Source organism: Heteronotia binoei, chromosome 19 (genome assembly GCF_032191835.1).
Source record: "Heteronotia binoei isolate CCM8104 ecotype False Entrance Well chromosome 19, APGP_CSIRO_Hbin_v1, whole genome shotgun sequence".
Taxonomy (NCBI): Eukaryota; Metazoa; Chordata; class Lepidosauria; order Squamata; family Gekkonidae; genus Heteronotia; species Heteronotia binoei.
This window is the reverse complement of record NC_083241.1, coordinates 29,410,369-29,425,041: the sequence shown is the minus strand read 5'-3', so window position 1 is coordinate 29,425,041 and position 14,673 is coordinate 29,410,369. Positions and strand designations below refer to the sequence as shown.

At 48.8% G+C, this 14,673-nt stretch overlaps 1 protein-coding gene across 3 annotated transcripts in view; it reads right to left on the bottom strand.

The window, feature by feature from the left end:
- The window catches only part of AP3B2 (adaptor related protein complex 3 subunit beta 2), an 82,207-nt gene that overhangs the window by 13,441 nt on the left and 54,093 nt on the right, over positions 1–14,673 (bottom strand). For 2 of the 3 annotated variants that reach the window (XM_060260058.1, XM_060260060.1), the window contains exons 21-26: positions 14,286–14,358; positions 9,989–10,095; positions 8,352–8,583; positions 6,837–6,921; positions 4,304–4,401; positions 3,846–3,869 (exon numbers count right to left, since the gene is read on the bottom strand). In XM_060260058.1, coding sequence (XP_060116041.1) covers positions 3,846–3,869; positions 4,304–4,401; positions 6,837–6,921; positions 8,352–8,583; positions 9,989–10,095; positions 14,286–14,358 — 619 coding nt within the window. The remainder of the gene's footprint in view (positions 1–3,845; positions 3,870–4,303; positions 4,402–6,836; positions 6,922–8,351; positions 8,584–9,988; positions 10,096–14,285; positions 14,359–14,673) is intronic. The other variant, XM_060260059.1, reaches the window with a different exon arrangement.

Here is a 14,673-nt window from a genome sequence, read left to right as displayed (position 1 = left end):
ACAGCAGGCCCTGTAAGAAGAGTCCTGTAAGCTCTTGGAGGATTGGCTGCATCAGGGGTGTGTGGCCTAATAGGCAAAGGAGCTCCTGCTACAAAATGAGCCCTGGGGGGATGAAACCTGGTTCTCCCACACGTAGTCCACACACGTAGCCACTACACCAAACTGGCTTCCAGGGCCCTCCTCTGCTCACTCCAGGCCTGCCTCTCTCACCCCCCCTTCTTTCCCCACCCATCTGCACCTGCCTGGGTATCCTTCTCCACCCACCTGTGAGCCCTCCTACCCCCAATGCCCAGAGCCACCTGTACTAACGGCACTAGCAACAAGAATACCTGGGAGCGAGCGGGTGGAGCACCACCAAGTAAGTGGGGATGTATGTGGGGGTGACAATACTGGGGCCCTGGCAGAAGCCCTGCACCCCAGCAGCCACCCCACCTCAAGACCCACTGATTCCCGCTCCGTCTATAGGGGGAAAGCTGCTGATGTGGAACTGCCGGGTGTCCATCTTCAAATCCTAAGTGGCGGGACCCACGTCCAACAAAATAGGCTTCCGATTCCCTCTCCCCACCCGGTTCGGTGTCTGCAGGCCACCAGAATGCCCCTCTCAAACAAGCTGGCTCGGGGGTTCGTTATCCAGTGAGCCCTTCTTCTCTTTGCAGGAAGGGTGCAGCTCGGTGTATCGGGGTGGGCGGGGGGGTTGGTGGTGCCTGGAAGCCCAAGGCCGAACATGCCTAGCCGGACCATGCAGAGAGTGTGGTGTTCCAAAAAGCAGCCTAGGGGATGCCAGGTGCTCTGCCAAGGAAAGGGTGGGAGAGATTCAGGGGAAGGTACAAAGGGGCGCAAGAGAAGGTCCACATCCTTTCCCCCGCAGGCCTCTCCCGCCGCTCGGGGACATCCATGCAAGTAAGTACGTGCGACCATGGTGGAGGTAAAAGAGGTGTGGAAAATCTGGAGGCAGGTCCGGGAGGAAGAAGTGGTCGGCATCTGTGTCCCTTCCCTTCCACACACAGCCTTGTCATCAAACTCTGCTAACGAAGCTCCAACACCCAGGGCTTTTTTTGTAGCAGGATCTCCTTTGCATATTAGGCCACACACCCCTGATGCAGCCAATCCTCCAAGATCTTACAGGGCTCTTCATACAGGGCCCCCTGTAAGCTCCAGGAGGATCAGGGGGGTGCGGCCTAATATGCAAAGGAGTTCCCACTACGAAGAAAAGCCCTGCCTGTCACTCTAGCGTAAACCCAACTCATGTTGCGCCCCAAGTCTAGGGCAAAGCTTGCTCCTCAACTTGCATAACTAGCAGAACCTTCCCACCTTGTCCTGAGCTAGAGAGCCTGGGTCAGGGGTGGCCAAACTTTCTTAACGTAAGAACCACACAGAATAAACGTCAGATGTTTGAGAGATGCAGGACATGAACATCAGATGTTTGAGAGCCACAAACATGAACATCGGAAGGAAGAAAGGAAGGCAAATAGGTGGGGGAAGGAGGAGGTGTTAGGCCTGAGCCACCTCTTTTGTGGGCAGTTTGGCTTACAGAGGGAGGGAGAGGTGGAAAGAAAGCAATTTTAACTTTAAATGCATTCTCTAAGCCGCTGGCTGGCTTGGCTTGGAGAAAGGATTTAAAGAGAGAAATGCCTTCTCCAAGCAGGGTGACTGGGCAGTGGAGGCTTCAAGAGCCACACAATGTGTGTGAAAGAGCCACATGTGGCTCCTGAGCCACACTTTGGCCACCTCTGGCCTGGGTCAAGGCCTGTCTGTCAAGAACTTCGAGTTGTCCTTCTGCTCCATTTAGAACCCCTTTGTGCTAATTTTGCACTGTCACTGCGCTGAGAGCTTTTCCCGCTCCCTTGTAGCAACCCTCTCCTCTACGACTTGGAATGCAGCCACGATCAAAACGAAAGCACGGTTCCTGGATCCTGGGCCAGCAGAAGCAATTCCTCCGGGGAAACGATGCACCAAATCAGAGTGCCGGCCCATCAAGACAGCATCCCTGCTCGATTTTCCATCTCCCCGCATCTTAGCTTCTGGCAGAGGTTTGCTTACCCGGTCACCTAATGGCATGGGTACATCGTCCACAATTATACCTGCAAGGGCATGAGTCCTAAAAAAGGATAAACTGAGGGCTCAAGCAGACAAGAGGAAAGAAGGAAGATCACGCCAGTCTTGTTTGCTTGTAGAGGCTTAGCTTTCCTTGGGGCTGCGCAGGGAAAGGAGAAGGCAATTAACCCTTCAGTCTCCGCTGCTTTTTTAGCAATTTATTCAGGACCCTGCTTTATTAGCTGTTTAACTGGGAAAAGAAGTGTCCTTGAAAAACACACCTTAAGTTCCAGGGACAAATGGTGGGATAAAAATTTAGTAATTGAATAAAGGAGCCAGTTAATACCTTGACTACTTCTACAGCTGCACTGAAGCTAGCAGACGCTTCAAGGCTTTTTAGGAAAGAGGAATATCCACGTTGTAATGAATGCTTAGCACGAGCATGGCCAAACTTCAGAGCCATACCTTTTCACACACATTGTACAGCTCCTGAAGCCCTCACCACCCCCATTAGCTGGCTTGGAGAAGGCATTTCTCTCTTTAAATCACTTCTCCAAAACAAGCAAGCAGGCAACTTGGAGAATGTATTTAAAGTTAAAGTGGCTTTCTTTCACCTCTCCATGCCTCTCCCATCTATATGCCTTCCTTCCTTTCTTCCATCCGTCTGTCCGCTTGTGTCTCTGAAGCATCTGACATTTAGTCTATGTGGCTCTTACATTCACAAGTCTGGCCACCCCTGGCTTAGCATCTTAGCTCTGGGCCACCTTTACTCAGTGGCCAGTATGTTAACAGCTAATGACAACTTGCCACTACACAAACAAGGAGCGGGAGAGAACCCGGGGTCTTATGCAGTTCCTCTTCTCCTCTACACAACCACATAATTAGAGAGTTTAAAGATTTAGGGCAAGCTGCCATTTCTCATGAGAAACAAAATTTGAGTCCAGCGGGCACCTTTTAGACCAACAGAGTTTTATTCTGGGTATATGCCTTCATGTGCATGCACCCTTCCTCAGATACCAGAATCCAGGGCTCGAATTCAGCAGGAGCTCACAGAAGCTCAGCTCCTGAACCTTTCTGAGAGTTCCACCTGCTCCACCCCACCTTGCCCATTGAATAGTAGGTGCAGCTGCGTAACATGGATGAGCTCCACCACTTATTTTTCTACAAAACGACCCCTGCCAGAATCTATCTACCGTTTCCCAAGACACCACCCCATTTCTGGTCTATAAGAAGAAGATGATGATATTGGATTTATATCCCGCCCTCCACTCCGAATTTCAGAGTCTCAGAGCGGCTCACAATCTCCTTCATCTTCCTCCCCCACATCAGACACCCTGTGAGGTGGATGGGGCTGAGAGGGTTCTCACAGCAGCTGCCCTTTCAAGGACAACTCCTATGAGAGCTATGGCTGACTCAAGGCCATTCCAGGAGGTGCAAGTGGAGGAGTGGGGATTCAAACCCGGTTCTCCCAGATAAGAGTCCGCGCACTTAACCACTACACCAAACTGGCTTTCAAAAGAGGAGAAAACCCAAGGAGCACCAGATCAAAAGAGCAGCAGGAAGGACCAGGAGCACCCAGAGAGGAAGTGGTGCTAACCGGAGAGGTGAGGAGGAAGGATTCTGTGCCTGCAGTGAAAGCCAAGCTAGTGGGTTCAGTCGCTAGGTGAGAGGACAGTCTCCCAGGGTAGAAGCAAGGATACTACTACAGTCAGAAGAAGGGGGGCACCACCCAGTGGAAGCAGTGCTGGCACTAGGGCTAGGAGGAGCAGACAGCGTTGGTGGGGGAAGCAGCTACCTGTGCTGGCACTTACCCACACCCATCCTTAACAGTTGCTCTAAAGGGAAACAAACAAAAAGCAAGAATGCACCGAGGCAGCAGAGGAGAACGCGACACACCGTTAGCACCAGCGACCAGCACAGCCTGAGGGGGGGGGCGCTCTCCCCACAGCCATGGCCAGCCTGGGCAGGAGACCCCCTCGCTCGTGGGCACCTTTCCCCTCATTTTCTCACTGGCTAGCCAACAGCAGAGAAAGGGTCCCAGTGCAAACTTTCACTGAGGGTTGGCAGGAAGTGAGGTCATGGGGGCGGGGCGTTCCTTGCTGTGATAAGGGCACTGTGGCAATGCAGAGGAAGGCTGTACGACGCTGCTTCTTCCCCTCCCCTCCAAAAATCCTGCCTTTGCAGCTTCCCTGCCAAGGTGGGGGGTTTTAACCCCGTCTGCCTGAACAGCAGCAGGGTGGGAGAAGAGGAGCGGCCCCCTGCCCCTTACCTTGCTCCTTCTTGAACTCATTTTCGCTCATGAAGACCGGAGCCATGAGTTCCCCCACTGGGGGTTGGATGGACACGTAAAACTGGCGCGTGTGAGTGCTGGGGAGAGAGACAGAGACAAGCCCAAGTGAAATGTGTGTAGCCACCCCATCAATCCAGCATGGTGCAGCAGTTAAGAGTACTGGACTAGGACTGGGGGAGATCCAGGTTTGAATCCCCCCTCTGTCAGGGAAGCTAGTTAGATGTCCTTTGTCCAGTCACATGTTCTCAGTCTAACCTACCTCACAGGGTTGTTGTAGGTAAAATGGAGGGAAGGGGAACGATGTACACCACACTGAGGATTCATTGGGGGTGAAAGGCAGAGTGCCAATGAAACGATAACAAGAATAAACTCTCTATTCGGGAGAGGTGGCTTGGGTTTAACAAGATCTCACCCAGAGAAGTGGGACCACTTTCTCAACCACAAGCTGAACTAATTTAGATTGAGACTCAAGCGCCATGGCTTAGCGACAGAGTGCCCTGGCATGATTAGCTGGGAGCAATGACATGGAGCTAAAACTCCTCTTGCAACTAGCTTTCATTAGGGGTGGGGCCACAGCTCAGTGGCAGAGCATTAGTTTGGCGTACAGAACGTCACAGGTTCAATCCCCAGCATCTCCAGTTAAAAAGTATTCTTAATTTAATTTACTTTTGGGATTTATATCCTGCCCATCCCGCCAAGGCATAAGAACATATATATATCAACTTCATTAAAACCATAACAAATTAATCAATAGGACAATTTACAGTATAACAGCAATAAAACCAGATGGCTGGGTTTCTAAGGTCTGCTCAAGCCTACTAAAAATAACTAAATTTCAGGCACTTAACATGATAAACAATGTAACAGCAGCCTGAGCCAGCATACAGCAAGAAGCGCAAATCAAATCAGGCAGACGTCCGGCCCCCCAGCAAAGGGCTTCACCGAAATGCCTGGCGGAAGTGCTCCATCTTGCAGGCCCCACCGAACTGCAAGAGATCCGCAGGATCACCTCTTGTCGGAGGTGATGGGAAAGACCTCCACCTGAGACCCTGGAGAGCTGCTGCCAGTCTGAGTACTAACTGGCCATTCTAGCTCAACGCTACAACTCTGTCCAAGGCAGCTTCATGAGCTCCTTAATATTATAAGAGGGAGGAATGTGGTTCAGTGGTAAAGCAACTACTTTGCATGGAAAGTTCTTGGTTGGGCCTCCACTTCAGAGAGTGACATAGTAGCAGTGAAGGATTTCCACTTGAGAGCCTGGAGTGCAGCTGCCAGGCAGAGCGGACAATACCGACCTTGACAAATGCCAGGGTCCGACTCAGGGTTAGGCTGCCTGTGAATATAGGAAGCTTACAGAAGGTCCTCAACTCAAGCTCTGGAACTGCAATTTAAAGGACCACAGGGAGCACTCCTGGGAGAAGTCTCCCCTGGGGACTTGGGAGAGCTGCCTCTAGCCCACATGGTCAGCTATGGAACGAGATGGCAAGACTTGTTTTTGTTCATCTCCATGATCCGAGACAGACTAGAGATGGGGTGGCCAAACTGCGGCTCAGGAGCCACATGTGGCTCTTTCACACATATTGTGTGGCTCTTGAAGCCCCCACTGTTCTGTCGGCCAACTTGGAGAAGGCACTTGTCTCTTTAAATTACTTCTCCAATCCAAGCCAGTCAGCAGCTTGGAGAATGCATTTAAAGTTGCTTTCTTTCCACCTCTCTCTCCATCTTCCCTTCCCCATCTATTTTCCTTCCTTCCTTCCTTCCTTCCTTGTGGCTCTCTAACATTTGACATTCATATCTTGTGGCTCTCAAATATCTGACATTTATTCTTTGTGGCTCTTATGTTAAACTAGTTTGGCCACCCCACCCTAATGCCAACCTTGGCTTTTTGGGTCATTGCCAGTCTCCTCTACTATTGGATAAGCCTTGATCTCTTCAGCTGTTGGCTGAGATTCAGAGAGAGATCATAGATTCCCAGTTTACCATGCAGTTCCTGCTTCAGACAGCCAGAGCTTGTCACTGTGTGGGTTGCAGACATGCTGATTTAAATCTCCAGGCTACTTCCTTGGTTCTATTTCCTTTCACTCTATAACTTGGGAAAACTCCAGCATCTCAATTCCTGATATTTCAAAAAACTTTTTAAATCACTTCTCCAAGCCAAGCTAGTTGGCAGCTTGGAGAATGCATTTAAAGTTGCTTTCTTTCCCCCCTCCCTCTCCTCCCCCTATTTATTTGCTTTCTTTCCACCTTTCCTTCCTTCCTTGTGGTTCTCAAACACCTTGTGGCTCATATCTTGTAGTGCTCAAACATCTTGCGTTTATTCCATGTGACTCTAATGTTAAGCAAGTCTGGTCACCCCTGGAGTTGCTGGGAACACTGCAACTCTGATACCTGCTTAAGCAGCAAGACCAGAGCAAACCTCCTGCTGTGTTGCGCCTCCTTTTCCTACCACAGGGTGGGCGAAGCTGCTATAGCTCTCTGTGCTTTGTCCAAAGTCTGTGAGGACCATACTCACCACAGCTGGAAGCTGGCAGCCTGGGTCGAGTCACAGAAGTCTATGCCCATCACTACATTGACAGTCTCTCCGGGAGGCAGGGATTCTGCGAATAGAAGAGAAAGGTCCTTTGGGGGAAAGAGCTGTACCTCTTTATCAAGAGGGTCCAAAGCATACTCAGGTCATGCCCCCAGCTGGCATTAAACACTGCAGAAAGCCAGGACAGTGTCATGGTTAGAGTGCCAAATGAAGATCTAGGAAACCCAGGTTCCAACCCTTGTCCGGCCGCAATGCTCAGTAGGTGACCTTTGGCCCATTGTCCTCCTTTCATCCCCTCTCATCCTAATCTGCCTCACAGGGTTGTTGTGTAGGGGAGACCCATGTATGCCACTCCGATTCCTTGGAGGAAAGCTGGGTTAAAAAAAAGAACGTAAAAATCCAGCATTTCAAATGGAACAGGAGTTGCCATAACAGACTAGTTGGACAGAAGCTGCAGCAAAGGAGGTTCTGTCTAAATTTGAGGAAGGACTTCCCGACAGTGTGGTGTGCTCAACACTGGAATGGTCCCCCTCAGGAGGTGGTGGATTCTTTGTCATTGGAGATCTGTCAGTATCAACCGGATCCCTACTTGCTGGGGATATTAGAGTTGTAGTTTCGGTGTTGGAAGGGGGTTGGACTAGGGGACCCTGATGGTTCCTTCCAGCTCTGAGACTCAGAGCCAAAAGCCTCTACTGTCTCAAGACAAGACACACACTGTTCCCCCAAATCAGCTAGGTCTGCCATGCTGGGCAGCATTCCCAAGCAGGATTGTTCCCGCCCAGAAGGGTCTGATGCTGGTCTGTGAAGAAGCATTACTGTCACGCAAGCTGATGGAACTAAGAGAATGGCAAGTGCTACTTTAAATGGGCAACTTGACTAAATCAGGGGTGGCCAAACTTGCTTAATGAAAGAGCCCCATAGAATAAACGTCAGATGTTTGAGAGCTGGAAGGGAGGGAGGGAGGCAAATAGATGGGGAGGAAGAGATGAAAGAAAGCAAATTTAAATGCATGTTGGAAGGAAGGAAGGAAGGAAGGAAGGAAGGAAGGAAGGAAGGAAGGAAGGAAGGAAGGAAGGAAGGCAAATAGATGGGGAGGGAGAGATGAAAGAAAGCAAACTTAAATGCATGCTGGGAGGGAGGGAGGGAGGGAGGGAGGGAGGGAGGAAGGAAGGAAGGAAGGAAGGAAGGAAGGAAGGAAGGAAGGAAGGAAGGAAGGAAGGAAGGAAGGAAGGAAGGAAGGAAGGAAGGAAGGAAGGAAGGAAAATATCCCCATCAAATAGGTATCCAGATGATACTAACAGAAGGAAGGAAGGAAGCTTGGCTTAGAGAAGTGATTTAGAGAAAGAAATGCTTTCTCCAAGCTGACTGACACTGTGGGGGCTTCAAGAGCCACACAATATGTAGGAAAGTTTCACATGTGGCTCCTAAGCTGCAGTTTGGCCACTTCTGGACTAAATCCTCAAATACCGAGTCAGATAACCCACAGACAAGCCATACCGATTTCCTTGAACTCCTGGATGCGCATGCCCGAGAGGAGCTTTGGCTCATTAATGCGGATGCTCTTCACCTCGGTGGCCGTGTTGTTGGAAATCTGGATCTGGACAGCCACCATCCGGGAGTCGGTCGTAAAAGGCTGCCGGCTGAAGTGATACTCGACAGAGAGACCCTCCCCTGTCATACGGTGCAGCAGCTCGTAGGTCTTCACTGCGCCAAACACGGGGCTGATCATCTGCACCAGGAACAGGAGAAAGGAGATGTGGACAGGCTCAACCAGGGATGGCCAAGCTTGCTTAACACAAGAGCCACACAGAATAAGCGTCAGATATTTGAGAGCCTCAGGATGTGAAAGTCAGATGTTTGAGAACCATGAGAAAGAAAGGAAGGAATGGAAAGAAAGCAACTTTAACTTTCAGTGCCTTCTCCAAGCTGCCCAATGGGGTGGTGGGGGCTTTGAGAGCCACACAATATGTGTGAAAGAACCACATATGGCTCCCAAGCCACAGTTTGGCCACCTCTGGGCTACACCAAGGTTGACAAGATAATGAATAGGGGCATGCAAAAAAAAAATCCTCAGAAATATTTCTGAGAAATCTTGAATCCCAATTCTGATATGGTATTCAGATCCAAGTTTTTTCCGAAAGCCTGATTTTGTCTGTGTTCAAGGGACCTGAGAAGTACCAATTCAAAGAACAAAAAAACAGCCAGCTTGACCCTGAGGTTGGCTTGGCTTCTCGTGTGGTGCATTCTAAAACACACTGCAGGAGAAACTGGCGTCAAGATGATGATGATATTGGATTTCTACCCTGCCCTATACTCTGAATCTCAGAGTCTCAGAGGGGTCACAATCTCCTTCACCTTCCTCCCCCACAACAGACACCCTGTGAGGTGGGTGGGGCTGAGAGAGCTCTTCCAGAAGTTTCCCTTTCAAGGACAGCTCTGTGAGAGCTATGGCTGACCCAAGGCCATTCCAGCAGCTGCAAGTGGAGGAGGGGGGAATCAAACCCGGTTCTCCCAGATAAGAGTCCGTGCACTTCACCACTACACCAAACTGGATCTAAACCGAGCTGCAAGAGGAGCCCACCACTTGTTCAATATAGGTGAATATATCTGAATAAAAGCAAAAAAAAAAAAGGCTTTATTCAAGCTCAGCTATATTGGTAGCCAATCAGATTATTTGATCTATATTTGGCTTAAATAATATCCCCAAAATACCAGTAATATATTTTTCAGATTTTTTTTCAGCTCAGTTTACTCTGAATGTGCACCCCTAGTATTGGAAAAAGACAGATGGGAAGGGAAGTCTTGGAAAAACCACTGGAAGGCATGAACCCTTATGATAGTATGAAGCAGGGGGATAGGAATTATTCCTAAATTTCTAAGAAAACAGCGGTTGCAGTGGCCAGGTGTTTTGAGGGCAACCATCTCCTTTCAGGAGGCACAAAGATCATTAGTGTAGCCAACTATAAAACAGGATTTTCCACAAACAACCTTGGAAAGAACAACCAAAAGGGTTATTTTCTCTTCAAGAGAAACCTCCAACATTGCAAGGCTTCCAACAGTCCCAAGACACCGGGGTCCTGAATTCTAGTGAGCCCCTTGAGTCCATATTCACAAGAAGAGCAATGCTCACTTACAGCGGGAGCCAAAGTTGTATCGGTCAGTGTGAGTCCCTCAAGGTCGGTCACCAGGCTGGTGGAGACGATGGGGCTGGAAAGGGCTGATTGTGAAGGAGGAGGCGTGACTGTAGGGCAGAGAAAGCAGGCAATGAAAGAGTTAATGAACTTCTAGATGCTGAGCAGGGAACGCAGCCAGTGCAGGAAGCGGGAGGGTGGAAAAGGAAATGGCTTAGAAATTAGCTTGACAGGCCAGCAATGAGTGGGTAGACCTTCAGCACCATGGACAGATCACTTGATGTACAGGAGCCAGTGAACCAAACGGTGGTATGCCAGTGTCACGCAAGGATATCAGCCGCATCCCAAGCAAAAAAGGCATGCTAAAAATTGAATGGCTCTCGCCAGGAGGTGCACACACCATCACAGTCTGGGTTTCTCCACCAGGAGAGACAGACTGATCCCAATTGGAGTCGGTCGCACAGTGGTAGAGCATCTGCTTGGAAAGCAGAAGGTCCCAGGTTCAATCCCCGGCATCTCCAACTAAAAAAGGTCCAGGCAAATAGGCGTGAAAAACCTCAGCTTGAGATCCTGGAGAGCCGCTGCCAGTCTGAGTAGACAATACTGACTTTGATGGACTGAGGGTCTGATTCAGTAGAAGGCAGCTTCATATGTTCAATTGCACTTGATGCAAGCCATCCAGAAAAGGCCTCACTAGCTCCATCTCGGCAGGGGCACGCCTCTTCCCAGTCAGGACAGCAACTCACCCAGAGTTGCAGGAGGTGATCTCCTTGGAAAGTGGCAAGCGTACCCACAGTTCTCGGCAGGGGTACCATTTATTTATTTATTTTGGTATATTTATATTCTGCCCTTTCTCATAATGGGCTCAGGGCAGATTATGGACATGGTAAAAACAGTTAAAACCCAGCAATAGAATGATAACGAAACGATGAAAACAAGCGCAGCAAAATAAAATATAACATAGGCGGTGCGGGCATATTTTGCGTATTAAAACATAGGTATCAGCCCGAATATAATAATCCAGATGGTAAATTGATAAGTCATTGTCGGGGAGGACAGATAGATGGCTAATTAGTAGCGTGAGGATGCCCACTTGAAGCAACCAAAAGCCTGGCGGAATAGCTCCATCTTGCAGGCCCTATGGAATGATAGTAAATCTAGTAGGGCCCGAATCTCCGTGGGGAGTATATTCCACCAGGTCGAGGTCAGGGCCAAAAAACCCCTGGCCCTGGTCGAGGCAAGTTGGATGTTCCCTGGAGCGCTTGCTCAGGGAAGCAAGATTGGGAAGCTCCAAGGGGTACCCAATATTATGTAATTGTGAATGTGCATTGAGGGGGTTGCACCATGAAAATAAACCACTGGGGCTGCAATTGGAATTAGAACATTCCTCATCTCCCAGACTGGCAGGAAGGAAGCAAATGCAACATAACGGCATAAACTGAGCAGAGCTAGGACTGTGCTTGGAAGGGAGATCTCCTGGGAAACTTAAGAGCACCGCCTTGAGTTCCAGGGTGGAGGAACAGCAGAAGAGAAACGTAATATGGGCCAGTGAGCCCTATACGGCCAAGGTCCTGTCTATCTAAAGGACCGCCTTTCCCCATATATACCCCAGAGAGCCCTGCATTCAGGAAGTCAACATCTGTTATCCATCCCTGGACCAAGGGAGGCCAGATTAGGCTCCACACGGGCCAGGGCCTTCTCTGTGGCAGCCCCTAATTTATGGAACGCACTTCCAGAGGCCACGAGAGCCCTGCAGGATCTCTCCCAATTCCGCAGGGCCTGTAAAACCGACCTTTTCCAGCAGGCCTACAGTAACTAGTGTATGAGGAGCTGCCACTAGTATGTCGCTGAGTACTATCATCCGTCTATAAGACACCTAATAGACCACTACAGAGAATTAAGAACTATAACGAAGCTGGACCGCCTATGTAAGAAATTTTATAGCACTATTTAAAATTTTTAAAAATGATAAATTGTTATAGGAGTTTTGATTTTATAACCATAAGGCACTGTTATTATGGTATTGTGACTGTGAGCTGCACAGAGTCTGTATGGGGTGGGCGGCATACAAATGTAAGGTAAATAAATAAAAAATAATAATAAACCAAAAATAGATGACCATGCAGCACAACCCGAGAGTTCTGCGACTGGAAAAAAAGGGCCCGCAATTTTGCTTAGAGTTCCTTTGTATAAATTAAATTGTGGTGGGCTCAGTTTCGCTGTTCAGGAATTCTTGGAATTCTTTCCCCCTGAGAGACTGAGAAGGGTTTCATGGGGGAAAAACACAGTGACTGGGGAGGGAAAATAAGAAAGATGTGGCTAAGAGCTGCCTTGGCTGCAGTGTTCTCAGGGGCTGGCTGCTTGGGCTCTTTCCCAGGGGTCTATGACCCAACAAACTGAGCTTTTCCCCCAAACCCAGAAGTGTTGTCAGACCACATCAGCAGCTCTGCTGGCTGCTGAAGTCCCAGCTCCAAACTGCAGAGAAAAGCCCTTCAAAGGCTCTCCATTAGGGATTTGCTTCAGCAGCTGTTCTCCTGCTGGCATCCCAAGTCCCTAGTGTCATCTGCCCCTTCGGAGGCACATGGACAAGGAAGAAGCTTCTATTCTGCACCTTGATAGAGAAGAGCTGCAGAGCACAGACAAGGAGAGGGACTGTGGCTTAGGGACAGAGCACCCGCTTTGCATGCAGAAGGTCCTCAGTTCAATCCCCGGCATCTCTATTTAAAAAGATCAGGAGGAGGTAACAGGAAAGACCTCAACCAGGGACTCTGGCTCAGTGGTAGACCATCTGCTTTGCATGCGGGAAGTCCTAGGTTCAGTCCCTGGCATTTCCAGTTAAGAAGGTCAATAGCAGGTAACAGGGGTCATTTTGTAGAAAAAGAGGTGCCAGAGCTCATTAACACAACTCTTTTGTTATGTCACACACCCGACATCACTGGATGGTGTACTCAATTATATTAGATAGACCCAGGTGGGCAGCCATGTTGGTCTGAAGCAACAGAACAAAGTGGGGTCAAGTTGCACCTTTAAGACCAACAAAGTCTTATTCAGAATGTAAGCTTTCGTGTTAATGCACACTTCATCAGATGCTGAAATAGGGGTACAGTGAGCAGTGCTACATATAGCGGGTGGGCAGTGGTTAAGCATGCAAAATAGTACCAAGTTAGAATCCATTGGATTCTTAACCCCTACCCACCAGCTATATGTAGCATTGCACTGTGCACCGTACCCCTGCTCCATTGTCTGAGGAAGTGTGCATGCACACGAAAGCTTATATTGAGAATCAAACTTTGTTGGTCTTAAAGGTGCTACTGGACTCCTACTTTAAATTATATGAGCTCAGCATCTACCTTAAAATGCTTCTTCAATTATAACCGTCATAATCAAACCATACTCGCATCATACTTTAAAAAATTACTTTCTCCTATGTGGCCATAGTGGCATGCGGAAGATTTCCATCTGTCTGCTTTATACATCTGGGTTATTTTCTCAATTTTTTTTTTGTGGGGAAAAGTATTAGAAAGTTTGTCAAATCTTGGAGTTCAGCAAAATCCTCACAGGAGGTTTGAACAATGGAGCCCAGAAATAACTAGGGTTCCATTTAGAGGTTCCAGAGCTCTGCTCCTGTGAGCTCCTGCCCAAAATGAGGCTTGCCTGGGACTAAAAAAAGACCTTGATCTGAAACTCTGTGGTAGACCACCTACTTTGCATGCAGAAGGTTCCAGGTTCAATCCCCAGCATCTCCAGTTCAAAAGGTCGGTAGTAGCTAATAGGAAAGACCTTGACCTCAGACCCTGGCTGAGTGTTGGGGATCCGTTTTGCATGCAGAAGGTCCCAGGTTCAATCCACAGCATCTCCAGTTAAAACGATTTTAGAAAGCAGGTGCTGGGAAAAATTTCCTCAGACCAAGATCCTAGAAAGTCACTATCGGGGCTTTTTTTGTAGCAGGAACTCTTTTGCATATTAGGCCGCACCCCCCTGATGTAGCCAATCCTCCTGGAGCTTGCAGTAGGCCCTGTAAGAAGAGCCCTGTAAGCTCTTGGAGGATTGGCTACATCAGGGGTGTGTGGCCTAATATGCAAAGGAGTTTCTACTACAAAAAGAAAAAGCCCTGGACACCACCAATCAGAAGAGGCATATGAAGCTAAATGTACCAATGGCCTGACTTGAGTTAAGACAGGTTCACACATTGCTATATGTTTGTTAGAGAAAGAGAAGGAACTGCTACAATCAAGACAGCGAGCAGAACAGGGTGCTTGTTTAAGACATATTCACGATGGCGTTGGTGCAATGCACTTACAGTCATCTAGATCAAGCAGGGAGATCTCTTTGTTCCCTTTCTTCTGTGGCTTTGGGGCAGGTCTGCTAGGAGGCTGGAAGAGAAGGGAAAAAGTCAGGAAATCAGGAGTCTACCTACAAGGATCAGCCAAATCTACTATTCCTTGCTGGGCACAGAGGTTGGAGGGGGGCATCTGGATCACCCCTAACTTGAGAGACAACACAGCAGCAATTAAAGGTAGGAGCTGGAAGACACAGGTTTGGATTTCAGTTTAGACATGCACGGAAGCCACTGGCTGTGTTCAGACATTATGAACAAGCCAAACTCCTTTTAGCACACTCTTGGGAAGTCTGATCATGTACCTACAGCTTCTGAATGGCTTAAAAAATCATGTGATCTTTGAGTAATG